General features: G+C 51.5%; 2 protein-coding genes across 2 annotated transcripts; one reads left to right on the forward strand and one right to left on the reverse strand.

The window, feature by feature from the left end:
- The first annotated feature begins 387 nt into the window (after positions 1-387).
- On the forward strand, positions 388-16,901 carry XYLT2 (xylosyltransferase 2). Its single transcript, XM_060203699.1, has 11 exons — positions 388-592; positions 8,117-8,609; positions 8,789-8,964; positions 9,215-9,417; positions 10,001-10,081; positions 10,252-10,468; positions 10,563-10,739; positions 11,344-11,606; positions 11,863-12,058; positions 12,591-12,924; positions 15,692-16,901. The coding sequence occupies exons 1-11, from the start codon at positions 458-460 to the stop codon at positions 16,012-16,014; spliced, it is 2,598 nt and encodes an 865-aa protein (XP_060059682.1). The 5' UTR covers positions 388-457; the 3' UTR covers positions 16,015-16,901.
- Positions 16,902-21,527: 4,626 nt separating this feature from the next.
- MRPL27 (mitochondrial ribosomal protein L27) lies at positions 21,528-26,927 on the reverse strand. The gene is made up of 4 exons (XM_016189324.2): positions 26,813-26,927; positions 25,378-25,503; positions 24,911-24,978; positions 21,528-21,947 (listed from the first exon to the last, which is right to left on the reverse strand). The coding sequence occupies exons 1-4, from the start codon at positions 26,850-26,852 to the stop codon at positions 21,741-21,743; spliced, it is 441 nt and encodes a 146-aa protein (XP_016044810.1). The 5' UTR covers positions 26,853-26,927; the 3' UTR covers positions 21,528-21,740.
- Between the last annotated feature and the right edge of the window lies 1 nt (position 26,928).

The following is a 26,928-nucleotide window of genomic DNA, read 5'->3' on the forward strand; positions in this document are numbered from 1 at the left end:
GGAGTTAGACTTTGCCCCATGGGAGTGGCCTCCCGGGTGCTTTAATCAGGAGTGCAGATAGGGTCTCTCCATCTCAGTTGTCTGAAGCTCTAGCTGGGTACTGCCCCACGCTGAGTCCCTCGACTTCGATATCCGGCGGCGAGCGGGAGATTCGGCTGCAGACCTCCGGGTCCCGGGATGCTGCGGGTGTGCTGTGCTGGAAGAAGTACGCAGACCCAGGTGCAGGCTTGGCGGGACCCACGCAGACCGCGCGCCCCGCCCAGGGCCCGCCCCACGCCCACCGCGGCCTAGCGGCCCGACGCTCCGCCCCCAGCCGCGGGGCGCGGCGCCTCCAGCCCTGGGGCCCCGCCCCGGCGCGCGCCCGGCCCGCCTCCAGACGGGGGAGTCGCCGGGGCCCGCGCGCGTGCCCGCGGCCGGGTTGCAGGGTTGGGCGCGCGCCCCGCGCCCGGGCAGGAAGATGGTGGCGAGCGCACGGGTGCAGAAGCTTGTGCGGCGTTACAAGCTGGCGATCGCCACGGCGCTGGCCATCCTGCTGCTGCAGGGCCTGGTGGTGTGGAGCTTCAGCGGCCTGGAGGAAGAGGAGCTGGGCGAGGTGCTCCGACGGGCGGGCGGGCGGGCGGGCGGCAGGGCAGGCCGGCCGCGGGGGCGCGCCGGGTCCTGGCGGGGCTGCAGGCGGCGGGACGGGGGGAGTGAGGCGCCGGCCGCGTGTGTGTGGGGTGCGGACGGCCGCCTGGAGCCGGGCATCGGACCCCTGGCGCTCCCTCCCCGGAGGGCTGGAGGGGCTGCACGCCAGGGCGGTGCATGACCCCGAGGCCCGGACCGGGGCGAGAAAGGGGAGCTGGGCGCACTGGCCTCAGGCCCCAGGAGCCGTGAAGGTCGGGCTCAGGGAGAGGGAGTGCGGCCGGGAGGCGGGGCTCCACCCGAGGCTGCTAGGAGGTGGGGAGCCCCAGGCCAAACTTTCTGAAGTTGGGAGGGGGCGGGGGTGTGCATGCCGGGGCGGAGAAATGGGGCGTGGGGACCCTGTGCATCCGCGCCCGGCTGCGCCTCAGGAGCCGTGGCGAGTGGGAAGTGAGTCGGAGTGGAACTCATTTCGGCCACTGAGGGGGCGACAGGGAGTGACCCCGACAGATGGAACTGGACTGTCCCCTAGACGGGCTCTTGCAACCGGGCATCTGAGCACGAGGGTGTCTGAGTGCGGGAGTCAGGAAAAGGGCAAGTGGCCTGTGAGTTGGGCTCAGGACACCGGGGAATTGTGGGGCAGGCCCCGTGACTCTCAGGGATTGGGGACAGTGCCTGCTGCTCAGCGTAGCCCCCGGCCCTGGAGCAGGGAGAAACCCTGGACTGCTCCAGTCGGCCCCCATTTCCCCATTGCACGGGTCTCTCTCGCTCTTGCCTGACCTGTGCCAGCTGGAGGTCCGGGTGTGCCCTGCCTTGTGTGGTCAGGAAGTGGGGTCTGGAGCCATCCTGGAAGGCCCAGGAGGATAGGCTCTGAACTGTGAGCCAGAGGGCATGACTGCCCTGCCCAATTCCACCCCCTTGGTTTCTGGAGCCTCTAGGACTAGAAGGTGAAATTCCCTTTGCCTTGTCCTCTTGGGCTGTTCCAACTGACAGGATGAAGGCCAAGGGACCCTGATATCCATGGCCCTTCCCTACATCAAGGCAGCTGGGAGACCTGCTATGAAGGCCAGGGAAAACTGCTGCCTTTTTAAGGGATGAGAGGACAGGAACAGAGTGATAGGAGACTAACTCCAAAAGGAGCCACAGGCAGGGGGCTGGCTTTGTGACATCTGAAGGAAGTGAGCTGGGCTGTTTGGATGGGGGAGGCAGCTTGAGGGTGGGGTGGGCTAGGAGACAGCTGGTGGTGGTGCTGGGAGGGAGGGAGGCTGCTGACACTGGGGGAAGTGAGCAGACCCACTGACTGCTCTGGGGGAGGGACAGGCTGAGCTTCTGAAACTTTTCAGCAACATGTGGCCCTGGCCTGCACGGCTCTGTAAGTCCACATAGATGGAGTGATATAGAGTGCAGGCCTCAAGTTTCCGGCAGCAGCCCTGTGCACAGCCTGAGGTGGAGAACTGGAGCAGCTGTGTAGCTGGGGTACTGCTTCCCTGCCCTCCTCCAGCTTCCTGATAGCACCTGCGAGAGGCCTCCCTGGATTGCAGGGTTAAGAGATCCGTGATGCCCAAGAGACTGTGCAGTCCTGGATGCCTTCAGTGTTGGACACCGCCAGCAACTTCCTCACTTGGCCTGGGATTTGCCAGGCAGCATAACATAGTGCTTAGGAAGGTGGATGCTGACAGGGCACCCACTTCACCACCCTATGTCCTCCAGTGGTGCTGCTAAGTGTCAGTGTCACCACAGACAAAGCACCCAACTTCTTTCTGTGTCCTCATCAGTGTCCTGCCTCCAGATGCTGGTGACAGTGCCTCTCTAGTCAGGCATTTGTAAACACTGAATGAAAATGATGCCTGGGGAGTATTTGCAGAGCTCCTGGCATTTGCTATGCTAGCGATAAATAACACATTGTTATATCAGAATCAGTCAGTCATTCAACAGATTTCCTTTTAAAGATTTCTGTATTGATGAGAGCGGGAGGAGAGAAGCAGAGCATCATTCTGGCATATGCAATGCTGGGGGTTGAACTCAGGCCCTCATAATTTTAAGTCCAACACTCTTGCCACTGTGCCACCTCCGAGATAGCCAACAAATATTTATTAGGTCCTGCTTCATACTAGTCACTGTTCAGGAAGATAGCACAATGGTTATACATAACTGGCACTGTGCTAAAGTGGAGATACAGGAATAAAATAGACAAGGTTTCTGTCATGGGCAGGCAGTGTGCAGGAGAAGCCTGGCAGTGAAAAGGCAACTCAACAGAATTCCCAAGGGACTGGTGGGGAGCGGGTGGTCTGGAAGGCTTCTGTAGGAAGGGCATGTAGCTGAAGGGTGGGGGACAGGAGGACAGAGCTGAGGCAGAAGACCCAGTGGAGGATGGACTCTGCTGGTGCCTTGGAGGGATGGAAAGGAAGGTGTGGTGTATTCCCTGGAGGAAGGTTTCAGTGAGTGCAAGCAGGGGCCAGGGTTTTATTCTAAGTGCAGTAGGAGAGCTTGGGTGGGGTCTGAGCAGAAGCAGCTCAGATGTGCATTGATAGCTCACTCTGCCTAAATGTGGAGGGGCTGGAGTGGAGGCCAGGAAGGCTAGTACCATCAGGAGAGCCACTTTAAAGTTCTCAGAGCTTTCTCAAACATCATCTCACCACTTGGACGTGGTGGAGTGTGATGCATGCATTTCAGTGCTCGGAGTGGCCACAGAGCTAGGAGGTGGCAAAGGACTCTGAATAGTACCACTTCAAGAGGACAGAGAGGACTTAGAGCACAGTCCTTGCCACTAGTAATCAGAAACCCTGACTTCAGGGGCAGCTGAGACCCTTTCCCCCAACCATGTAAACAGGCTAGGGGTTAGAATCCCAGGACAGAGTCCTCACTGCTGCCTCCTGGGCTCTTGGCTTCTGGGGTTGTCCTTTGCAGGGTCAGCCAGCTCTGTGCTGCAGTGCCGACCACCAGTCTGTCCACCTCCTCCCACATCCTGTCCCCATCCCTACCGCAGCTCGCCTGGCCATGTGTACCAGATCTTGCCTTCTTGACTGGCTTTCTGACTTGCTGATACAGGCTTCCACCCTCAGAGCCCACAACTCCACTGTCATTTCTACCCACCTCAGCTGGAACATGGCTTTTCTGTGCCCCTTGTGCGGCCAGGCTCGGTTTTGACAGGTGGACAGTCTCATGTGGGGCCACATTTACCTTTCCTGAAGCCAGCCCAGTTTAGAGTGTCTGCCTCACTGTAGGCATAGAATGGGATCTACTCCCCTAGCTCTGCACCCCCCCCCCCATCCTGTATGTGTCTTTTCTTAGGTTGGGCACAGGTATCCTCAGCTCTCATTGAGTACCTCTCAAGAACAGAGGCCTGACTAGGGGCACACGGGACCTGAGTGCTAGGGTGCAGGTTGGACTCTACCCAGGTGTCAGCCTGCTGTAGGGTCAGGAAAGGGGCAGAGCCTGGGGAAGGGAAGGCAAGAAGACCTCAACCCTGCAGGGTCCAAAGTATTAGAGGGCTGGGAGTTGGGTGGTAGTGCAGCAGGTTAAGTACACATGGCGCAAAGCACAAGGACCAGCTGAAGGATCCTGGTTCGAGCCCCCAGCGCCCCACCTACAGGGGAGTTGCTTCACAGGCGGTGAAGCAGGTCTGCAAGTGTCTTTCTCTCCCCCTCTCTGTCTTCTTCTCTCTCCATTTCTCTTTGTCCTATCCAACAATGACGACATCAACAACAACAAAAATAATAATTATAACAACAATTTAAAAGGCAACAAAAGGGAAAATAAAAACAAAAGTATTAGAGGACCTTGGCCCCTCTCCTGGCTTCCTAATCCCTGTCCAGCCATAATACAAATGGCAGTATTATTGATTATTAAGAGTTTCGCATTCATTCATTCATTCAACAAGTATTTGTTGAGTGTCTCCCACTGTGAGGCTCTCCTCCAGGCTCAGTGACCACATGGGTGAACAAAACACCAGAAAACCTGTCCTCATGGAGCTGGTGTTCTTGTGAGGGGAAAGACCCAGACTAACACCGCACAAATCAGTTAGAGGATGAAGGCAGGTCTTGAGCATCAGGTGGAATTGGGAGAGTGAAGGCAGCCTGGGGTTGTCACTTCAGTCGTCAGCGCTGCTCTATTGAGCAGATGCCCTTAGAGCAAATAATGATAGAGGCGTGGTATAGACTATAGGGATGTCTGAGACCAGGGGAAGACACAGTGTACAGTGAATACTGGGCAGTCAGAGGTGATATTGGGAAGGCCTTGTGGCTGGAGCCTAGTGAGCTTAAGAAGGGGTAAGTAGATGAAGTCAGAATAAGAAATGGGCAGCAGGCAGTGCACACAGCACAGCACTCTGATCTGGTGTGAGGGTGCAGGGGTTTTGGAGGGAGGTTTTGGAGGGATCAGAGGCTTGGTGAGTGGGAGTTGTTTTAACAGGGACCTTGGCTGCAGTGATGGCAGCAACTAGAGAGCAGGGGAGGAGCCAGGACTCCAGACAGGCTGGCAGCGAAGGAGGAAGCGAGGAATGGAACATTCAGGATGTCTTTGGGAGAAGGACCCAGCAGGATCTACTGAGGTTGCATCAGGTGTGAGGGAAGCGAGTCAAAGGTGATTCCTGTGACCCGGGAGGTGGTGCCATGAACAAGGCATTGGACTCTCAAGGTTGAGGTCCCAAGTTTGATTCCCTGCATTCCATGTACCAGAGTTATGTTGTGGTTCGTCCTTTCTCTCCCCCCCTTCCTCTCTCTCTCCCTCCCTCTCTCTCTCTTAGATAAATCTTTGGGGAATAAAAAGATGGGGGTAGGTGACATACCCCTTTAAGCACACACATTACACTCTGCAAAAGGGACCCAGATTCAAGCCTCTGGTTCCCATTTTCAGGGAGGAAAAGCTTCACGAGTGGTAAAGCAGCACTGCGTGTATCTCTTTCTCCTTATCTTCCACTCCACTCTCAATTTTTCTCTGCCTGTATCCAATGTAAATAAATAAATGAATAAGAACATGTTTGGCCACAGCCACCCAAAGAATAAAGTTGGTGCTGAGGTGAAGGTTGAAGCAGGCTGGGAAGAACAAGAGTCTTCTTTTGGGGAGTTGGGCGGTAGGGCAGTAGGTTAAGTGCACATGGCGCGAAGTGCAAGGACAGGGCGGCATAAGGATCCCTGTTGGAGCCTCTGGCTCCCTACCTGCAGGGGAGTCACTTCACAAGCTGTCAATCAGGTTTGCAGGTGTCTATCTTTCTTTCCTCCTCTGTCTTCCCCTCTCTCCCTTTCTCTCTGTCCTATCCAACAATGACAACAATAATAATTACAACGATAAAACAAGGGAATAAATATTAAAAAAAGAAAAGAATCTTCTTTTGGGTCCATGGGTTGGAAACGTCTAGTCAGTTCCCAAGGGTGAGGTCAGGGAAGCTGGCAGTTCAACTCCCAAAGGTGTGTAAGGAACAAGCCAGGTCAGAGTGAGGAGCCTAGTAATGGATAGAGTTTAGAGACTGAACGAGATCACCAGGAAGCTAGGACAAGGAAAGTTCCCAGAGTTCCCAGGAGAAAAGCTTGAAAAGTCAGCCAGGAAGTCTAAGGAGTGGCCAGGAGGCAGGGGCCCAGCAGGAAGCCAGGTGAGGAGGATTCCTCCAGGAAAGGGCTGGTTGAGTAAGTCAGGCTGCTGACAGGCCAGGCAAGAAAGAACTTGTGGTGGCACTTCTGGAGTGGCAGAGGCAGGGAACCATTAGCGGGGTTGACAGGAGTGGCTTCTCAGTCTCAATTCACACCAGCACATTAATACTTGCTGTCACCCTGTGTGTGACGACAGGAACAGCTCAGACCAGGTGGATAGTTGTGGGGAGAAGCAGAGCTTGGTGGATCCAGCATATTCACACTGGATCTCTTGCTCCTCTGTCCCTTGTGTGTCTTATCTGCCTGATGCCAGCCTAACATGTGCCTACTACACCAGCCACTGGGGAGATGGGGCTGACGTTAGAGTCTCAGGGAGCCCAGTGTCAGTTAGAGGAGCATCATCTTCTAGGGCAGACAAGACAGCTTCATACTTGGAACCAGTCTTGAAGGGTAGCTGAGATTTGTTTAGGCAGGGAAGGGGGGAGGTCATATGGCAGGGGGTGAAGGAGATGGGGAAGAGGGTGGGTAGACACTTAAAAAAAGAAAAGATTTGTCATTAGTGAGAGAGAGAGAACCAGACATCACTGGCATATGTGATGCTGAGGGTAAAACTCAGAACCTCATGTTTTTTGCAAGTCCAGTGCTCTAGCTATGAACAGCTTCCCTGGACACACAGTAAACACTTTCAGATGTGACCAGAAGCTTGAGAAGAGGCAGCAAGATTGGAAAGCAAACAGGGCAGCCACACGTGTATGTTCAGAAGCAGCTCACTGCCAGCTGCCAGTGGTGGCACCTTCAGGTAGAAATGCTTTTCTTCTGGCCTGGGGAGATAGCAAAGTGGTAATGCAAACAAACTTTTAGGCCTGAGGCATCAAAAGTCCTAGGTTCAGTCTCTAATACCAACCAGAGCTGAGCAGTGCTCCAGTAAAAATAAATAAATAAATTAAATAAAATGCTTTCCTTCTGAGCACACCTCCCCCCCCCCGCCCCCCCAGTAGACCCAGGGAAAATGCTGGTGGACATTTCTGTGTGGCCTGCAGTATCTCGGCACACTTCCATCACCACGAGTGCAGACATTCCTTTTTCATATCTACTGAAAATTATCTGGTTGCAAAGCATGGGAAGACGCAGTGTCCTGTGACCCTGCTGTAGAAGGGGTGGTGCACAGGTGCTTCCTCCAGGGCAGGGCAGGGAGGGCTCCCAGCAGAGGTGTTTGTGCTCAGTCCTCAGGTGATTGGAGCTTCTCTATTAAAAATAATTTGTTACCACCGGAGCTTTACTGCTCCAGGCTGACATTTTTCAGATAGACAAAGAATCAAAGAGAGGGAAAGAAGCCACAGTGCCAAAACTTCCTCTAGTGCACGGGGGTCCAGGCTTGAATCTGAGTCACACATGGCAAAGCAGCACTTTCCAAGTGAGCTATTTTGCTGGGCCAAGGATCAAGGATGCCTGACTGGGAAACATTTTTTTTAAAGATTTTATTTATTTATTAATGAGAAACATAGGAGGAGAGAGAGAAAGAGCCAGACATCACTCTGGTACATGTGCTGCCAGGGACTGAACTCAGAACCTCATTCTGGAGAGTCCGATGCTTTTATCCACTGCGCCACCTTCTGGACCACTAGAGAACATCTTTTTTCTTCTTTTTTCCAAATATTTATCTATTTATTAATTAGAAATAGGAAGAGAACTAAAGCACCACTCTGGCACATAATAATGCCAGGGATTGAACTCAGGACCTCATACTTGCCAGTCCAATGATTTATTCACTGTACTACCTTCCAGGCCAGAGCAGAGCTTCTCCAGGTACAGAGTGGCAGAGGCTTCTTGGCTTAAGGGTGCCCCTGGCCAGCAGAGTTAGAGGAGCAGGAGAATAACTATCCCAATGGCCTCTGTCTGCTTGTCTTTTGCAGAAAGGACGGCAGAGGAAGCCCCGGCCCCTGGATCCCGGCGAGGGCTCCAAAGACACCGACAGCTCTGCAGGGCGACGGGGCAGCGCAGGCAGAAGGCACGGGCGCTGGCGGGCCCGTGCTGAGGGTCCGGGCGTGCCCGTGGCCAAGGTTGTGCGGGCAGTAACCAGCTGGCATAGAGCCAGTCGTCGGGTGCCCCCTGCCCCACCCCCAGAGGCTCCGGGCCGCCAGAACCTGAGTGGGGCGGCAGCTGGGGAGGCTCTGGTAGGGGCAGCCGGCTTCCCACTGCATGGAGACACAGGCAGTGTGGAAGGAGCCCCCCAACCCACGGATAACAACTTCACCCCCAAGTGCGAGATTGTGGGCAAAGACGCCCTGTCTGCACTGGCCCGGGCCAGCTCCAAGCAGTGCCAGCAAGAGATTGCCAATGTGGTGTGTCTGCACCAGGCCGGGAACCTCATGCCCAGGGAGGTGCCTCGGCATTGCAAGCTGCCTGGTAAGGAAGGGACAGGCCTGTGCAGCAAAGGGCAACCCTGGGAGGCAATGTCAAGTGCTGTGAGTGGCCTGTACCCCTCAGAGTTGGGCTCCCTCTCCAGGATGTCCCCTCTTCCCATTTCCCATCCTCACTGTGGCTTGGGGCAGGGTCTCACTGGTGCCCCTGTTCTCACCACTCAGGAAAGATGAGCCCAGGCATCCAGTGGGATGAGAGCCGGGCCCAGCAACCCATGGATGGCCCCCCTGTGCGCATTGCCTACATGCTGGTGGTCCATGGCCGGGCCATCCGCCAGCTGAAGCGTCTCCTCAAGGCCGTCTACCACAAGCAGCATTTCTTCTATATCCACGTGGACAAGGTATTGTGGGGGTACACTTAGGAACAGAGACCCAGAAGGTCACAGACGGAGTTTCTGACCTGCTCAGATGGCCCAGAGATAGGGAGATAGCCTCGGATAGTGCAGCCCACACAAAGAGACCGGCTGCTTGGGACCTGGAGCCCTCCCCATGCCTTCTTTGTATCACTGGGCTCTGTCCTACTGCTGGGCGGGGCTGGGGTTCAGCCTGTGGCTGAAGAGAACCACTCCCCTCTTCCTTGACCCCCCACAGCGGTCCAACTACCTGCACCGGGAAGTGGTGGAGCTGGCCCGGCACTATGATAACGTGCGGGTCACGCCCTGGCGCATGGTCACCATCTGGGGCGGGGCCAGCCTGCTGAGGATGTACCTGCGCAGCATGCAGGACCTGCTGGAGGTGCCCGGCTGGGCCTGGGACTTCTTCATCAATCTCAGTGCCACCGACTACCCTACCAGGTGCGGAGCTGTGCTCTGAAGCCTCCAGGTGGGAGGGGTGCCCACCAAAGCCCTCATGGGCTCTTTCTCCTCCCCTGGCTCCAACCATATTTTAGGGATTTGGTTAGTAAAGGGTGATCTGAGGACTGAGAGGAATAAGAGACCCCAGAGGTGGTACAGTGGATAAGGTGTTGGACTCTTAAGCATGATGTCCTGAGCTTCCATCCCTGGCACCTTATGTGCCAGAGTGGTGCTCTGGCTCTCTCTGTCCTCTTCTTATCCCTCTCAAATAAATATTTGGACATAGCATAGTGGCTGTGCAAAAGATTTCCAGGCCTGAAGCTCTGAGAGGAACAGGAGATGGGTAGGAGAAGGAGCCACAGCTCTGTACCTGGGGGCTGCTAGGTCAGACAGCAAAGGTGTGGAGGAAGGACAGGGCGGTTTTCCTCGGGACCTCAGTTGCCCACCAGCTCAGAACATCATCCAAGGGTAGGGCACACAGTCCAGCAGCTCTGAAAGAAGGTAGAGTACTTTGGGGGCTCTGATCTGAGCCAGTGACTCGGCCCCCCTCATATACACTGCCCACACCTCATCCCTTCTGCAGGACCAATGAGGAGTTGGTGGCCTTTCTGTCCAAGAATCGAGACAAGAATTTCCTCAAGTCGCATGGCCGGGACAACTCCAGGTAAGGGGCAGGAGCCCTCGCCCTGGGGCTCTCCAGCACCCTTCTCTTCCCACAAGACTTCAGGGTCCACAGAGCAATCACAGCTGGAGGAGAGCTGGTCCCTGGGTAGGTGGGAAAGCCTGGCCCTTGAGCTGTGAGTCCCTCAGCCCTGACCAACCTGCTGCCCACAGGTTCATCAAGAAGCAGGGCTTGGACCGGCTCTTCCACGAGTGTGACTCACACATGTGGCGACTGGGGGAGCGGCAGATCCCAGCAGGCATCGTAGTGGATGGCGGCTCTGATTGGTTCGTGCTGACACGAAGCTTTGTGGAGTATGTAGTGCGCACAGAAGACCCTCTGGTGGCCCAGCTTCGCCAGTTCTACACCTACACGCTACTCCCAGCTGAGGTGGGTAACCCAGGTCTGAGCCAAAGCCAGGGAGGACTATGAGGGTGTGGGGGTGTGCTCCCCTAACCCAGCTCACCCACCCTGCACCCTGCAGTCCTTCTTCCACACAGTGCTGGAGAACAGCCAGGCCTGTGAGAGTCTTGTGGACAATAACCTGCGGGTCACCAACTGGAATCGCAAACTAGGCTGCAAATGCCAGTACAAGCACATTGTGGACTGGTGTGGCTGCTCCCCCAACGACTTCAAGCCCCAGGACTTCCTCCGGCTACAGGTGCTCCCCACACTCCTGCCCCTTGCTAGGGCTGCCCCTCAGCCACTCACCAGGATCAAAAAGGATTCAACCCGAGAGTAGATGTTTTTTCCTTTCCTTTTCTGTTTAAGATTGATTTATTTACAATAGAGACAGACAGGGCATCACTCTGGTACATGTAATGCTGGGGATCAAACTTGGAGCTTCATGCTTGTAATCCCAGCACACTAGCCATAGCACTACCTCCCAGGCCGCTGAGAGTATACCTGAAATGTCCTTGCCACAAAAAAAGAAATCGTAGTTATGTGATGTGGTGGAGGTGTTAGCTACTGTTACTGTGGTTATCCACTGACGGTATATGAGTGTTTCAAATCAGAACTCTGGACACTGAGTTTGTACAGGGCACACAGTGCTGTCTATCAGCTACAGCTCATGATGGGGAGGGAGGAGGGAGAAGACTCAGGAGAGGCCAGTCAGGGTATCTCAGGGGGCTTCACTTGGGACAACCCCTCAATGGCAGCAGGAAGCCTTAGTGGTTGACTTCTAGTTTGTCCTGGGAGGAACTCCCTCTCTGTTCTGTCCTCTGGGGCCTCCAGATTCCTTTATCCCGATTTTCCTGCTCCAGCAAATCTCTAGGCCCACCTTCTTTGCCCGAAAGTTTGAGTCAACCGTGAACCAAGAGGTTCTAGAAATCCTGGACTTCCACCTGTATGGCAGCTACCCACCTGGCACACCAGCCCTCAAAGCATACTGGGAGAACATGTATGACACAGCTGACGGCCCCAGTGGGCTCAGCGACATCATGCTCACCGCCTACACCACCTTCGCTCGCCTCAGCCTGCGCCATGTTGCCACTGCTGTGCCCCCAACAGCCACCTCACTCTGCAGGTAGCCTCCTTCAGACTCATTCACTTTGGGGTGCAGGGCCTTGGGGAGGACAGCCATAGCACTCCCAGCCCCTATTAGGGGAGGATACAAAGGAAAAAAAAACCCAAGGTGAGAGCCAGGCACACATTGCTGTGGGTGTGAGATTCAGAGCAATGGAAGTACCTGGGGTCGGGACTCCCCAAAGCCCCCTTCCTGGGATTCCAGGCCAGACCAGGTGTGCTCATGGCTTCTCCCTTTCTCCTTGCTGGAACCTTAGGTTTGAGCCCCGGGGCTTGCCGTCCAGCGTGCACCTGTATTTCTATGACGATCATTTCCAGGGCTACCTAGTGACGCAGGTGGTGCAGCCCTCAGCCCAAGGGCCGGCAGAGACGCTTGAGATGTGGTTGATGCCCCGAGGGTCGCTGAAGCTGTTGGGGCGCAGTAACCAGGCCAGCCGGCTCCAGAGTTTAGAGGTGGGACAGGTCCTCCCCTTGCTTTCTCCTGACCTCTGGCAATACTCAGGGTAGTGGGGAGAGGAATATCCAGGGGAGGGGTAAGAACTGGGTTCTCAATAATGGCAAATTCAAGTGCCCGTGCTGTGTCACTCTTGTGTGCATACATTGGGGAGAACCTCCCACTTGGGGTGCACAGAAATACAGGCAGGGAGGGGAGTAGACTTTTATTCTGACACAAGCCCTGTCTCTAAACCATAGAGATTTCCTTCCAGAGGGGGTTGGCTGTCCAGTGGCTCCTCTGTCTCTTCTCCAGAGGCTTTGGCTTTCTATGAGATGGTGTCTGGGCAAGCCGGCCTACACAATGTTTCTCTGCCTTCCTGTTCCTGCCACTTCAGAGCAATTCAGAACAGGAGGAGAACTGGCAGAACCTAGTTTGATCCTCCATTCTGCAGATGGGGAAACTGAGGCTCCAAACGATAGTGACTGACCTGAGATGACTTAGAGAGAACTCTTCCCCCAGGCTCCTGCCCAGCTGCCTTCCTTCCTGCAGGTTGGCACGGAGTGGGACCCCAAAGAGCGTCTTTTCCGGAACTTTGGGGGATTGCTGGGGCCGCTGGATGAACCTGTGGCCATGCAGCGCTGGGCCCGGGGCCCCAACCTCACAGCCACCGTGGTGTGGATTGACCCCACCTATGTGGTGGCCACGTCCTATGACATCGCAGTAGACTCGGAGACTGAGGTCACACAGTACAAGCCCCCGCTGAGCCGACCTCTGCGGCCAGGGGCCTGGATTGTTCGGCTGCTTCAGTTCTGGGAGCCTCTTGCTGAGACCCGCTTCCTCGTGCTGCCCTTAACCTTCAACCGCAAACTACCTCTCAGGAAAGGTAAGGATCTTGGTCCCAAGTGATGTCCAGAAGCCAGGCAGAATAGGATCCACCATCTGGGTGACCCCTATAAGCTGACCATCAGGGGCTGATTCCCAGCCCAAGAGTGGGGAGGTGGGGGTAGTTGGATCCTTCAATCCCTTAGCTGCTCAGGGCCCTGCACTGTGTCCTGACAGGAAGGTAAGCTTTGGGGTCAGGCAGACTTGGCTTTGGAACATAGCTCTGACACTTTAATTGGGCTTTCAGCCTTGGCAAATTACTTGGCCTGTTTATTATGTACAAAGTAGAAGTAATACAACTATTGAGGATCTCCTGGGAGCATGGAACAGAAATCACTGGTGTGGAGCAGGTGCTCAGTTGCTAGTTGTTTCTTTCTCCAGCCACATCCTGTCTCAGAGAAGGTGGGGGAGGGAAGGGCTAACATGAGGAGGACTGGGTACCAGGTGTGGTAGATCCAGAACAGGCAGGCTGCTCGTTCCCCCAGAACTCAAGAGCCCACTGAAGGAGGCAGAGGGAAGGATGGAGGCCAGACTGGCAGGCAGGTACTAGAGCTGAGTCTTCAGAAACACACTGGGTGTTTAGAGACAGGAGAGCCTAAGCTGGGAAACAAAATTGGGAGGTACATATGAGGTGCCACAAGGGAAGGGGAGTAGGATGCAGGGGGTTGGCAGGAAGAAAGGCTGGCAAAGCAAGCAGGGTGGCCCTTTGCTGAAGGGCCTGAGACCTAGGCGCTTTTGTTTGTTTTGTCTTGTCTCTTTATGCCACCAGGGCTACTGCTGTGGCTTGATACCTGCATGGCTTCACTATTTTTGGCAGCCTCCCCCCCTTTTTCTTTCTTTTTGATAGAGGGTGAGAGACAGGGAGAGAGGGACAGAGAGGAGAAACACCTGCAGAGAAAGAGAGACACCTGCAGCAGTGCTCTTCTGCTCATGAAGCATCTCCCCTGCAGGTGAGGACCAGGGGCTTGAACACAGGCTCTTGTACATGGTACTGTGTTCCCTCCACTGGATGTGTTACTGCCTGACTTGGTATCTAGGATTCTGACTGCTCTGGGAACCACTAAAAACGCTTGCGATGGGGTGCCAGGCGGTAGCACAGTGGGCTAAGCACACATGGTGCAAAGCGCAAGGACCTGCATAAGGATCCTGGTTTGAGCCCCGGCTCCCCAGCTGCAGGGGGATCGCTTCACAGGCAGTGAAGCAGATCTGCAGGTGTCTGTCTTTCTCTCCCCCTCACTATCTTCCCATTTCTCTCTGTCCTATCCAACAGCAACAACAGCAATGACAGCAATAATAATAACAACAACAAGGGTAATAACAAGGGCAACAAAATGGGAAAAATGGCTTCCAGGAGCAGTGGATTCGTAGTGCAGGCACCAAGCCCCAGTAATAACTGGAGGCAAAAAAAAAAAAAAAAAAAGTTTGAGACAGACCAGGGTTTTACACAAATCAAACTGTTACTAGAAAGTACCCACATTTTCTGAAAGTGCCTTGAACTTTTTTTTTTTTTAACCAGAGCACTGCTCAGCTCTGACTTCCGGTGGTGTGGGGGACTGAACCTGGGACTTTGGAGCCTCAGACATGACAGTCTCTTTGCATAAACATTATGCTATCTTCCCTGCCCCACCCCCCTTTTTAAAAGATAGAGATAGGCAGGGTTGAATGGTGATGCACCTGGCAGAGCTAGCATGTATAGTTTACATGTTAAAATGCACAAGGACTCGGGTTCAAACCCCTGGCCCTCACCTGCAAAGGGAAGAGCTTCACAGGCGGTGAAGCAGTGCTGCAGGTGCCTGACTCTCTCTCTCCCTCTCTACATACTCTTCCCCTCTCAGTTTTTCTGTATCTATCCAGAATAATAATAGTAATTATAATTTTTTTAAAAAGAGAGAGAGCCAAGGCAAAGAGTGAAAGAGACGATAGTTGAGGGCTGGGCTGTAGTGCACTAGGCTGTGTGCACATTGTGTGAAACGTTAAGGACTGACAAGGATCCTGGTTTGAATCCCTGGCTCCCCACCTGCAGGGGGGGTCAGTTCACAAGCAGTGAAGCAGGACTGTAGGTGTCTATCTTTCTCTGCCCCTCTCTGTCTTCCCTTCCTCTCTCAATTTCTCTCTGTCCTGTCCAACAACAATAAACAACAATAAAAACAGTGGCAACAAAATGGAAAATATGGGCAGAAGGTAGGAGCATAATGGTTATACAAAGACTCTCATGCCTGAGGTTCCAAAGTCCCAGGTTCAATCCCACCACTACCACCACCACACCACCTTAAGCCAGAGCTGAGTAGTACTCTGGCAAAAAAAAAAAAAAAAAAAAAAGGACCTCCTGTAGAAGTGAAGTCGCAGTGCAGGCACCAAGCCCCAGCAATAACACTGAAGGCTAAGGAAGGAAGAGAGGGAGGGAGGACAGAAGGAAGGAAAGGGAAGAAAGGAAGGAAGAAAAAGATGACAGCACTGAAGTTTCCTTCAAACCTGGATCACCCAGGTTTGAAGGCATCGCACTATTCAAGTGAGCTATTTCACCAACTCCCTTGACCCCACTCTTAAATCCTCTGGTTGAGAATTCAAAGGTTACTGTCTTGATTTCATAAATCAAAGTTACACAGGCATAGAGAGTTTTATGGACAGGTCCAAGGTCACTGAGCATGATGCTACTCAGTGGTCAAGTAGGGATGAAAACAGGAGTGCACTAACTGGACTCTATGGGTATGGCCTCTGTGAAACCAGTTGGGGGTGTGGTATACTCACTGCCTGCTCTGTACCCCCAGATGATGCCAGCTGGCTACACTCCGGGCCACCCCACAACGAGTACATGGAGCAAAGTTTCCAGGGCCTGAGTAGCATTCTGAACCTGCCTCAGCCAGAGCCAGCAGAGCAGGCTGCCCGGCGGCATGCAGAGCTCACGGGTCCGGCACTCGAGGACTGGACAGATGGGGAACTGAGCGACTTCTGGTCTGTGGGGGGACTGTGTGCCATGGGCCCCTCTGTCTGCCCTTCCCTGGAGCTCTGCAGACTGACCAGCTGGAGCTCCCAGTTTCCTGACCCCAAATCGGAGCTGGGGCCTGTCAAAGGAGACGGGCGACTCAGGTAGCAGGGCCTCAGCGCCTCCGGGAGACCGGGGAATTGCACCTTACAGACAATGGAGGGGGGTCCCCCCGACCCCTCCTATCCCGTCCCCAGACAGGAACCAGAGGGCAGGTGACACAGCACATGAGCCATGGAGAGCCACACAGACGGCAGGGAAGGCGGGTGGCATATTTACTACAGTGGATGGATGACCTGCTTGGGACTGCAGGGTGTGCAGGAAGGTGGGGAGAAGGGCTCCAGCATTCCACACCCCATTCTTCCTCTTCCCCTCCAATGGTTTGCTTTGTTTTTTTTTTTTTTTTAAAGGAAAGTGGGTAGAAGGGGGAAGAACTCACACAAAAGATGTGCAATAGGGCTCAGAGCAGCCCGAGGAAGTGGGCCATGGCTCTGGGGAGCAGGGGCCTGGCAAGCCCATCTGCTGACACCCTGGAGGAGGCTGAGCCTGCCTTCTCTCCAGGGGTGTCCCCAGCCTGGGCCTGTGGTGCTCAGGGCTGAGGCTCTGCAGGGGTGCCGGTGCCATGCCAGGCCCTGAAGCCCAGGGGACAAGTGATTTGTGGGGAGCACTGCAGAGCTGGCCTCTAGCGGACAGCCTCTCTTGGCCACGGGGCTGCAGAAGAGGGTGGGCAGGGCTGGCTCTAGGGCTTTCCAGCATCCTTTACCCCCTGGTGGGAAAGGCAGGCACCAGGGCCTGCTAAACCCAATGCAGAGTCTCCCAGGTACCCAGAACTGCAAGCAGGGCCTGGGCTCCCCCCCTGGAGGGATGAGCCCTCATGAGCAGTGTGGGGAGAAGACTCTGGCAGGGCTCTCAGAAGAACCTGGGCAGCATTGTGCCTGAAGCTCAGTGTGAAGTCTGAAATATGCAACAGAAGAAATAAATCTCTATCTCTCTCAGCTGCACCTCTGTGTTTTTCCTGCTGGGTGTTACTGAGCCATTGCTATTGGGCATTCTGGAAGTCTTGGTGGGTACTGGCCCAGTAATCCTTCCCTGCCACCAGGCAGTAGCAGATGCAGGCTGCTTTTGGTGTCTCCCAAGGGTCTGTCTCATGCTCTACTCATTCCCTATCTGCTCAGTCGTGGGTTGCAGAGAGCTCAAGAATGGAGGCCATTGTAGCAATGCCTGGTGGGTACCCTGCCTGGAGTTTTATCTTTTGAGATGCTGAAGCAGCCGTGGCTTCTGTCCTCCCGCTAAAATTTAGGCAGACCATATTTGAAAACTGTCTGCCCTCCTTTTCTTGAACCCTTTCCCCTTTAAATGTCCTGCCTTTGTCAGCATCAGTTCTGCACACCCACTGGACGTGGAAGCCATATGATGATCTCTTAAACTGTCAACATCATCCATACATAGCCATTCTCTCCAGTCTGGTGAACTTCCTGCCTGGCTGCCATGCCACTTTCCTTCTTACCAGAAGAGGGCACCCCTGACCACCAATTTGGTTTGTTAAACCCAGTGTATTGCAGTATCTCATTTAATCCTCACAGTCTTTGAAGCAGGCACTTTAAAATTCATTTTACACATGAGGAAGCATGAGCTTAGTGCTGAGAAATGGTAAAGTCCAAATCATGACTGTACCTGTGGTGAGAACAGGCGTTAGGCCACCTTGCTGCTCCCCTGCAGACTGGTAACTAGGGAGGAACTAGCAGCAAGAACTCCCTGGAGACAGTCTGGGTTCAAAGGATTTCTTTTTTTCTGGTTCTTTAATGAACAATTGAAATTCAACTCTGGTTGTCTAGTTTGTTTTATTCATATCAAGTCTCAGGTTAGTAAGAAGTAATGTGCTGAGTTAAGGAGATAGCATAATGGCTATGCAAAAAGACTTTATTGCCCAGATATTCCAGGTTCAATCCCCAGTACCACCATAAACTATAGCCAAGCAGTGCTCTGGCTAAAATACAAAACAGAAAAAATAATATGCTAAGCTCAGCACATCAGGCATAGGTAATAAATGTCATGATAGTGTGAGTCTGCTGACTACAGACTCACAAACCAGCATGCAGGTTTAATCTGAGGCTGTACAATTGTTAGACTAGCAGTTCTCAAAGGTTAAAACAAACAAACAAACATGTGGGACAGGTGCTCTAAATCCCAGCCACTTCTTCCCCATCACACCAGATCCTAGTTACCACTGCTATCTGGGTTTGGAGTTTGCACTATTAGCCCAGTGAATGGTGATCCTGAGGGTTCTGAGTTCATAGGCCTGAGCAGCCCAGCAGTGGTGCTAGTTAAACGCTCCCCTGGGTGATTCTAATTTGCAAACTGGCAGAATCCCCTAGCACCAGTCCTGGCCCCAGGGGTTAGAAATACTGCAGCACCAGAGCAGGTTCCAGGACTCCAGAGAGATTCAGAGGGTGGGCTTGGGGATGCAAGTCCTCTTTCTAGTCCAGGTTATGAGGCAAGTATGAAAACAACTTCTCTCTCTGGATCCTGGCTGATGGTATTACCCCATCATTCAGGATTAGCTCAGCCTCCAGGCATGGGCTTGTTGAGGCTTCTTTGCAAACCTTCCTAGACTGGGCCCCTAGCAGAATATGTGGCAGGGGGTGGTATGGAACCCCAGAGTTGCACAGTAATTCCTTTGAAGAAAGGGATGACTGGGCAGAGGCTTTATATTTTGTAGCTCCTATGGATGGCTTCTAGGGCAGCCTTGGACACCTGTTCCACTAGAGGTGGGAGCCAAGATCAGAGGACAGCCAGTGGGCACCTGGAGCCCTTAACTGGACCAGTGGGAAGTAGAGGGACATAGAGACAGCTGGGAGGGGACCTAGGACTGAAAAGTGCAAAGATCTGGGCAAGAACAAGCTCCTGAGTGCACGTAGGGCTTAGTAGAGACCCAGCCTATTCCCACTGACCCCTTCCTTTAAAACAATAGACTAGAGAAGTAGCTTAACTGATAAGAGTGTTAGACTTAGATGCCTGAGGTTCCTGGTTCAGTCCCCAGAATAGTGTGCATCCAAGTGGTGCTCTGATTTCTCTGTCTCGTGTGAAACTCCTATGTATAAGTAAAATAAATCTTAAACAAACAAAAAAAGGGCTGTTAGGAGCGAAAGAGCACTGCCCACATCTGGCATAATAGTGCTAGGGATTGAAACTAGCTTCTAGGGCCTCAAGCATGCAAGCTGGTTGATACTCCTACAGGCTGATCTCTCCATCATTCTTACCCACTCCTGATGGTTGAGGAGGGATCCTTGGGCCTGCCAGGCTTGCAGAAGAGAGTACCATTTATGGGACCAGGGTAAATTGAGAACCTAGAGAGAAGCTCAGTTACACTGTTTTGGGCCACAGTTTCTGGGTGAGGGTATAGGCCGGGTGGAGATAAGACTGACAGTCCTGTGACCTGCTGGCTGTCTTCAAGGCCAGTGCCGTCTTGGCATCCCTCTGCCTCTCTGCAGCCATCTCCCTGGACAACAGCCTCTGAGTCATTGTTATGGCTAAAAGTGAGTATTGCTGTTGCCATAAGGGCCACCTTAAGCAAGCCATTTGAGAAGAACGCTGTGTAAGGCCTGTCTGTTCCCTGGGGTCCCTTCCCTGTTAGTTCTGTAAAGCCACTCTGTAACTGGAACGGGTCTGGGCACCAGGAGCCTTAGCATGTGGAGATGCCCCACCAATCAACTGGACCTTGGTATATGAGACCCTGTGAGAAGCTAAAATGAACCTCAGCAAACCCTGGTTTTCCTCTAGCAAGGGTTTGCAGGAAGTAGGGAATCTAGGACCATACCTGACAAAACAAGGTTACAAGACACAACTCAAGAAATGGGAGTCCTCCACTACTAAGCTGCTGTTTCAGGTAAGTCCTTAAAAAGAAACCAATGAGGCCTACTTACTCTCTCTCTCTGGGGCTACAGCCAATACGGCCTACCTCCAAGCGTCAGAACAATCACTGTCCCCAGCTAAGACTTCCTTCCTGATCCTTCAAGTGAAGGCCATGGTTGGGGGAGATAACATAGTGATTATGCAACAGACTCTCATGGCTGAGGCTCTACCAGAGTCCCAGGTTCAAGTCCCTGCATCACCATAAACCAGAGAGGAGTAGTGCTCTAGTGTAAAACAACATAAGCCTACCCCCAGCCCAATCTCAACTCCATGGAGTATTCCTGAAGCCAGATTCTTGGCTGCTATTTATGCCTAGAGATAATACAGAAAAAACTATAACCAGGTAGTAGACTCAAGCATGAAAGTCTTAATCTATAGGACTACATGTGATAGAGGATTACATGTTCTGGTTCTCTCTCATTAAAATATAAATTTTTTGAAAATAGAAATTTACTGGGAAAAGGCCTCAGTCCATGCAGATGGGCCCTCTCTGCCTTTTGATCCAAGATAGACCCTCTCTGCCTTTTGATCCAAGGTCTGCCAGTAGCCACTTCGAAGTTTGTGGCCCCAGCTCCCTCTGAATATATGGTTCCAAGAAAAGGGTATGGCCATATTGCTTTTTTTTTTTTTTTTTTTTTGCCTCCAGGATTAACAATGGGTGAGTCCACTGCTCTTGGAGGCCATTACTTTTTCCATTGTTGGATAGGACAGAAATTAGGAAGGGAAGACAGAGGGGGAAAGGACACCTGCCTCACCACCTGTGAAGCGACCCCCTTGCAGGTGGGGGCCGGGGGCCTGAACTGGAATCTTTGTACAGGTCCCCACACTTTGCACTATGTGCCCTCAAACCATTGTGCTACCGCCCAGCCCCAACATACTGCTTTTTTTCTGGGCCCCCACTTCTATAGGATTCAGAAGGGAAGGGACAGTGATACCCTTGAACACAAGTTTTCCTTTTCCCTTCCCTCTGGGGGATGGTCCTAAAGCCCCTCTCCCTCCTAAATACATTCCCACTTTTTTTTTTTAATATTTAATTATTCATTTTCCCTTTTTGTTGCCCTTGTTTTTATTGTTGTAGTTGTTGTTACTGATGTTGTCATTGTTGGATAGGACAGAGAGAAATGGAGAAAGAAGGGGAAGACAGAGAGGGGGAGAGAAAGACACCTGCAGACCTGCTTCAACACCTGTGAAGCAACTCCCCTGCAGGTGGAAAGCCAGGGGCTTGAACTGGGATCCTTAAGCCGATCCTTGTGCTTTGCGCCACCTGCGCTTAACCACTACACTACCACCAACTCCCCACTTTTTAAAAAAAATATTTATTCCCTTTTGTTGCCCTTGTTTTTTATTGTAGTTATTATTATTGTTGTTATTGATGTCGTTGTTGTCAGATAGGACAGATAGAAGGGGAAGACAGGGAGAGAAAGATAGACACCTGCAGACCTGTTTCACTGCTTGTGAAGTGACTCCCCTGCAGGTGGGGAGCCAGGGGCTAGAACCAGGATCCTTGAGCTGGTCCTTGCGCTTTGCACCACCTGCGCAATTCCCACTTCTTATGTCCCCTGTGAAGTTCCCCTTGGTAATGTGTGTGCTTAACCAGGTCACCACCACTCAGCCCATGAAGTTCTCCTTGGTATGCAAAGAACCCGGGTAAAGAACAGCCAATCAGTAAGCAGTTCCACCCAGGTTTGTCTCTAAGTAGCATAAACTCATTCAGGATTCCAGTTAAGTTTATTGTGGGTCCCAAATCAATCCTCCCAAAGTGTTTCCCAGTCAGTCACCTCATCACAGAATCTTCTGCAGCCACCACTGGGTTTCTCTTCCTCAGGATGGCTAGTTGATATTCTCAACCTTTGGCTTCTTCTAGTTCCACTCTGCTGTCACCCAGGCTGCAGTCTCACTGTCTGATGGCCTCCACTGGAAGCTTAGAGCATAGACACCAGTTTGAAGGTGCCCTCAGGTTTGGCAGGAACCACATGGACAAACGTCTTGTAGAGCACAGCGCCCCTGGGTAGCTTGGTAACCAGATCTACAGCCTCCGAATTGCTGGGATTGGGCACATAAACCTCCTTGGTGTAGCGGACTATGCCCTCCTCCAGGGCATACAGGCACTTGTTCTTCCCCAATCCCACCTGCAATGTAGAGACCTGGTTATCTGGATGGACAGCGAGCTAGCCCACTTTCAGGGAATCTCACAAGAATTTAGGACCATGGGGCACAAGGGAAGGATACAAAAAGCTCCATCTCCAGTTCCCTTTCCCACTGCTTGACTGCTACCTCCTTTTTGACTCACTGATAGAGGAAAAAAAAAAAAAAAAAAACACCACCAATCCTGGTGGTTGCCCAGTTCCTGAAGACTGACATCTGCAACCATGTATGTGACTATCCAAAAGTCACAGCAGACAGATTCCCCAAACCAGACCCAAGAAAATTCCCCTCTCTACCCAGTACTTCTGGGAGCTTATTTCATTTGGACTAAACTACTAGAGTTGTCATATTAAACACTAGTTTGACATAAACGTTCACCTGTGCAATCTAGGTCTATAGAAAGTATAGTGGTCTGGGAGATGGTGCAGTGGATAAAGCACTGGACTCTCAAGCATGAGGACCTGAGTTCAATCACTGGCAGAACATGTATCAGAGTGATGTCTGGTTCTTTCTCCCTCTTTTTCTTCCTATTTCTCTCATTAATAAGTTAAAAAAAAAAGTATACTGGACTGGGGAGACAGCATAATGACTATGCAAATGACTTTCATGTCTGAGGCCTCAGGTTAATCCCTAGCACTACCATAAACCAGAGTTGAACAGTGCTCTGGTGTGTGTGTGTGTGTGTGTTTCTCATTAAAATAAAAAGAGGGAGCAGGTGGTAGCACATCTAGTGGAGTGCACATGCTATAATGCAAAAGGTCCTGGTTCAAGCTCCCAGCCCCAACCTACAGGGGAAAGCTTCACAAGTAGTGAAACAGTGCTGTAGGTCTCTCTCTCCCTATCTGCCCAGTCACCTCTCGATTTCTCTATCTCTATCCAAATGAATAAATAAATAAATGAATAAAGTATTTTTTAATAAAGAAAGTATAGCCCAAAGCTGTATGGATACTGTATATGTTAATAAAACGCTATCAGCTAATACTTATAGTAACTGAGTGCAAACACTGTTCTAAATTCTCTATAAGAGAATTTTATTAATTTAATTATTGTAAAGTAAGCTTACTTATTTCTAACCTTGGTTTTTCAGACCAAGGTTTGAACTGTGCTGCACATGCACAGTTAAAACTTTATAGTAAGGGCCAGGCAGTACCGAAGCAGGTTAAGCACACATGGTGTGAAGCACAAGGACCGTGGAGTAAGAATCCCGGTTTGAGCCCCTGGCTCCCCACCTGTGGCGGGTATGGGGGGGGGGGTCACTTCGCAAGCGGAGAAGCAGGTCTGCAGGTGTCTTTCTCTCCCCCTCTGTCCTCTTAATTTCTCTCTGTCCTATCCAACAACAACAGCAATAGCAATAACAACAAGGGCAAACAAAATGAGAAAAAATGACCTCCAGGAGGAGTGGATTCATAGTGCAGGCCCTGAGCCCCAGCAATAGCCCTGGAGGCAAAAAAAAAAACCAAACAAAACTGTATAGTATAATTTTTTTTTTCTTTTAGAATTTGGAGTTTGAAGATTGAGGTGTATAAACCCAAACAGTCCAGCATATTCAGTATTTCTCCAACTAAAAAAAAAAAAAAAAAAAGATCCTGAAGTCGGAGTGCCCAGTTTAAATCTCAATACTACTTAATACTGTGTGACCTAGGCAAGTTACTTGACCTCACAACATTTTTTGCTTGTTTTTTATCAGCAAAATGAGAAAACTGTGGCCCCAGAAATTATTTAATGATTAGAGCACACACACACATGAGACCCCAGGGTCAATCCCCAGCACTGCATATGAAAAAGTAGAGCTCTGGTGTCTCCCACAGAATAAATAAATGTTTAAAGGAGAGAGTATCAACTATTTTAAAGGATGATCTTGACCATTATATTTAGTCAGTAAAAGTTTTTCATGCCTAAAGCTCCAAGGTCCCAGGTTCAAGTCTCTATACCACCATAAGCCAGAGCTGAGCAATGCTCTGCTAAAAATAAGTATGAAAGGGGGGGGGAGAGGGAGAGGATGGAGAGGGGATGGTGCACCTGGTTAAGTACAGATGTTGCCATGCATAAGGACCTGGGTTCAAGCCCCCATTCCCCATCTGCACAGAGAAAACTTCACAAGTGGTGAAGTAGTGCTACAGGTCTCTCTGTCTCTCTCTGTCTCTCTTCCCTATCCCCATTCCCTCTTAATTTCTTTCTGCCCTATCAAATAAAGTTTTAAAAAATCTTTTAAAAAAGAAAGTTTTTAAAAACTGAGTAGTGCAGCCCAGGAGGTAGCACAGTGGCCTCTCAAGCATGAGTCCCTGAATTTGATCTTCAGTGTCACATGTACAGAAGTGATGTTCTGGTTCTTATTCACTAATAAATCTTAAAAAATAAAATATCAAGTGGCATTTTTAACTCCAGAAGTTAATATAGCTACAAATCAGTGTCTCAATTTCTAAAAGATAAAGCTACCATATATGTATCTTGAAATAGGCTGGGAAGACAGTATAATGGCATTGCAAATGACTTTCATGTCTGAGACTGTGAATTCCGAGGTTTAGTCCCAAACACCAGCATAAACCAGAGTTAAGTAATTCTGTGGTGGAAAAAATCTTGAACTTTGAACCATTAAATATTTCTTCTCCTCCATGAGATGAAGACTAGAAAGGAGAACCAAGAGGTAAGCACTGCCAAGGCAAAATAGGAATGCAGAGTCAGACAGACTGGTTCAAAATCCCAAAGTCCCAGCCCCTGGGCCCTGTAGTAAGTCTCTGCTATCTTGCCTATAAAGTAGGTGATATGACCTCACTGGGATTGGTGGGATAAAGTTGAAATGAGATAACGTAGGCCTGAGAATCAATACGATGCCTAACATACGGCAAACAATCACCAAACACAACTATTAATGTCATTTTCACTGTGCTTAGGAGAATGGCTATGTGATTCCAGGAAATACAAGAGGAGGGGCTAGAGAGCAACTCACATGGGCACCTGGGTGCCAGCGAAAGTGGCGCTGAGTAGCAAGGATGTTGCCAGCGTGAACGTAGTGACCTAGAAGAGAAGTCTGTAAGTATGCTCAAACTCTGAGTCCCAATGATGGAGCAACACAGCAAAGTGCTAAGCAAATCTGTGACCTGAGTGCTGCAAATCAACTTTTAGGCTTGCCTCTAGATACAATGAACTTCTTGCTGGCCCAACAGGAGCAGCCCTGCCCTCCACCCAACACTTGCCTCTGCAGTTACATGGCAAATATTCACACCTGTCTGCTCTTCTTTAGGTCTCCTACCCAGTGTTGGGTATTATCTACCTCTTTAATCCAGAGTCCAATGCTCTGAGAACCTAAGCAGAGAGTACTGGATCAAGACTTGCATTGTTTTCCTTATCTTTAAAGGAACAACAAAGGGAAGACAGGGGTGCAAGCAAGAAATGGAAAGCAAGGTACACTCTCACCCTCTAATTTCTTTATGCCAAAGTGTTTGCCTGGTGACTTTCCACCATGGTTTTTGGAGCTGCCACCTGTCTTCTTGGATGCATATCTAACAGCAAGAGCAGCTGCCTGAGGGGGATTCAGCAGGGCTGTAACAAATAAAACAGAAATGTTGTACAGAAACACTCCCAATCAGACTCTCTTGTCTACCTCACTGAGCCATTTGCTAAGCTTAGAGGTGGCAAAGAAGGTGGAGATGGGAGCAGAAATGCCACTTTACTGTGTCATTGTCCAGAAGTACCTAGCCTCCTCCCATGGCTGGGGACAGCCCTTTCCCAACGTTGGGGACAAGTAATTCCTTGTATTGTCCAGGGTGTATGCACTGCATGAATGTATCAAGGTGTGTGGCCCAAGGGGGCTGGGGGGTGAAGAAGAGGTAGTGAAAAATTAATGGGAAAAAAAAAAAATCACACACCCTAGGTTCTGACACATTGTTTTGTTGAGAAACACCACAGAAACAGAAGCCAATACGTGGACATCACAGAGCTGCCTGTTTCAGCTTCCCTCACCATCATGTCCTCAAGGCTGCCTGCCCTGTGGAGGAGCCAAACCACAGAGCCCGGCGGCAGGACACCCAGAGAGAAATTCATGCTTCAGTCTTATCTACAACTTTCTGAGTTATCCACTCAGCCACTACACACCACCAGTCACTTGTAAACAAAAAGGGCAGCTTCTCTGAGTGTAGCTCCCACAGACACGTGCTTCCACAGGTCTGTACTTTTTTTCTTCTGCAAGCCCATCAGGCAGAGTTGTTCAACCAAGACTTGACACCCTGTCCTTGTTAATCTGACCTTTCCATGATTCATTCCAAAGTACCCAATGACTTTCATTTTAAAAGTAAAGTGAACTCAAATCCATACTAACCAAGATGGAAGCCCCTTACTATATGATAACCCAGGGCTGGCAGTATTTGCTTTCAGGTCTCTAGATAAAGCCACGGTTATCTGGGCCATGAGAGGATCTTTAGAAGAAACTCCTGGGTCCCTAGAGCCTATAAATGCAGAGTTCCTGAAGCCTCAGCTTCAGTTCTGGTGAGGTTGGTTGGGGCAAAGGAACTGAATTAAGACTTTATGGAGACATAAACGAACGGATCTGAATAAAAGTCTTAATTCAGTTCCTTTGGCCCCAACCAATCTCACCAAATCCCAGCGAGGGAGGGGCGATATGTTGGCCCGCAGCACCAACAGCCAGGGACGCTCAGTGTGCGCCACGCGCGCGTCTCTCCGACCAGCAGCCACTGCTCCGCTCCCTAGAGTCACGTGACCACGACGGCCGCCTCTAAGACCTCATTCACCTCCATACCCAGGGTCCCCAGATGAGCACCTTCTCTATCCCCCAGACTCCCTGCAGGGGATCCACTCCACTCTACTCTACCCGTCACCCCGCAATGACCGTTACCAGCTGTCCTCGTCCTTAACGCCACTAGGGCCACCGCCATGATAGCTGTACACGCACTTCCTGTGTCAGAAAACTGCTTCCCGTGCCGGGATATCTACTTCCGGGTCCTGCGTACC

The sequence above is a fragment of the Erinaceus europaeus genome, chromosome 12, assembly GCF_950295315.1.
Source record: "Erinaceus europaeus chromosome 12, mEriEur2.1, whole genome shotgun sequence".
Classification (NCBI taxonomy): domain Eukaryota; kingdom Metazoa; phylum Chordata; class Mammalia; order Eulipotyphla; family Erinaceidae; genus Erinaceus; species Erinaceus europaeus.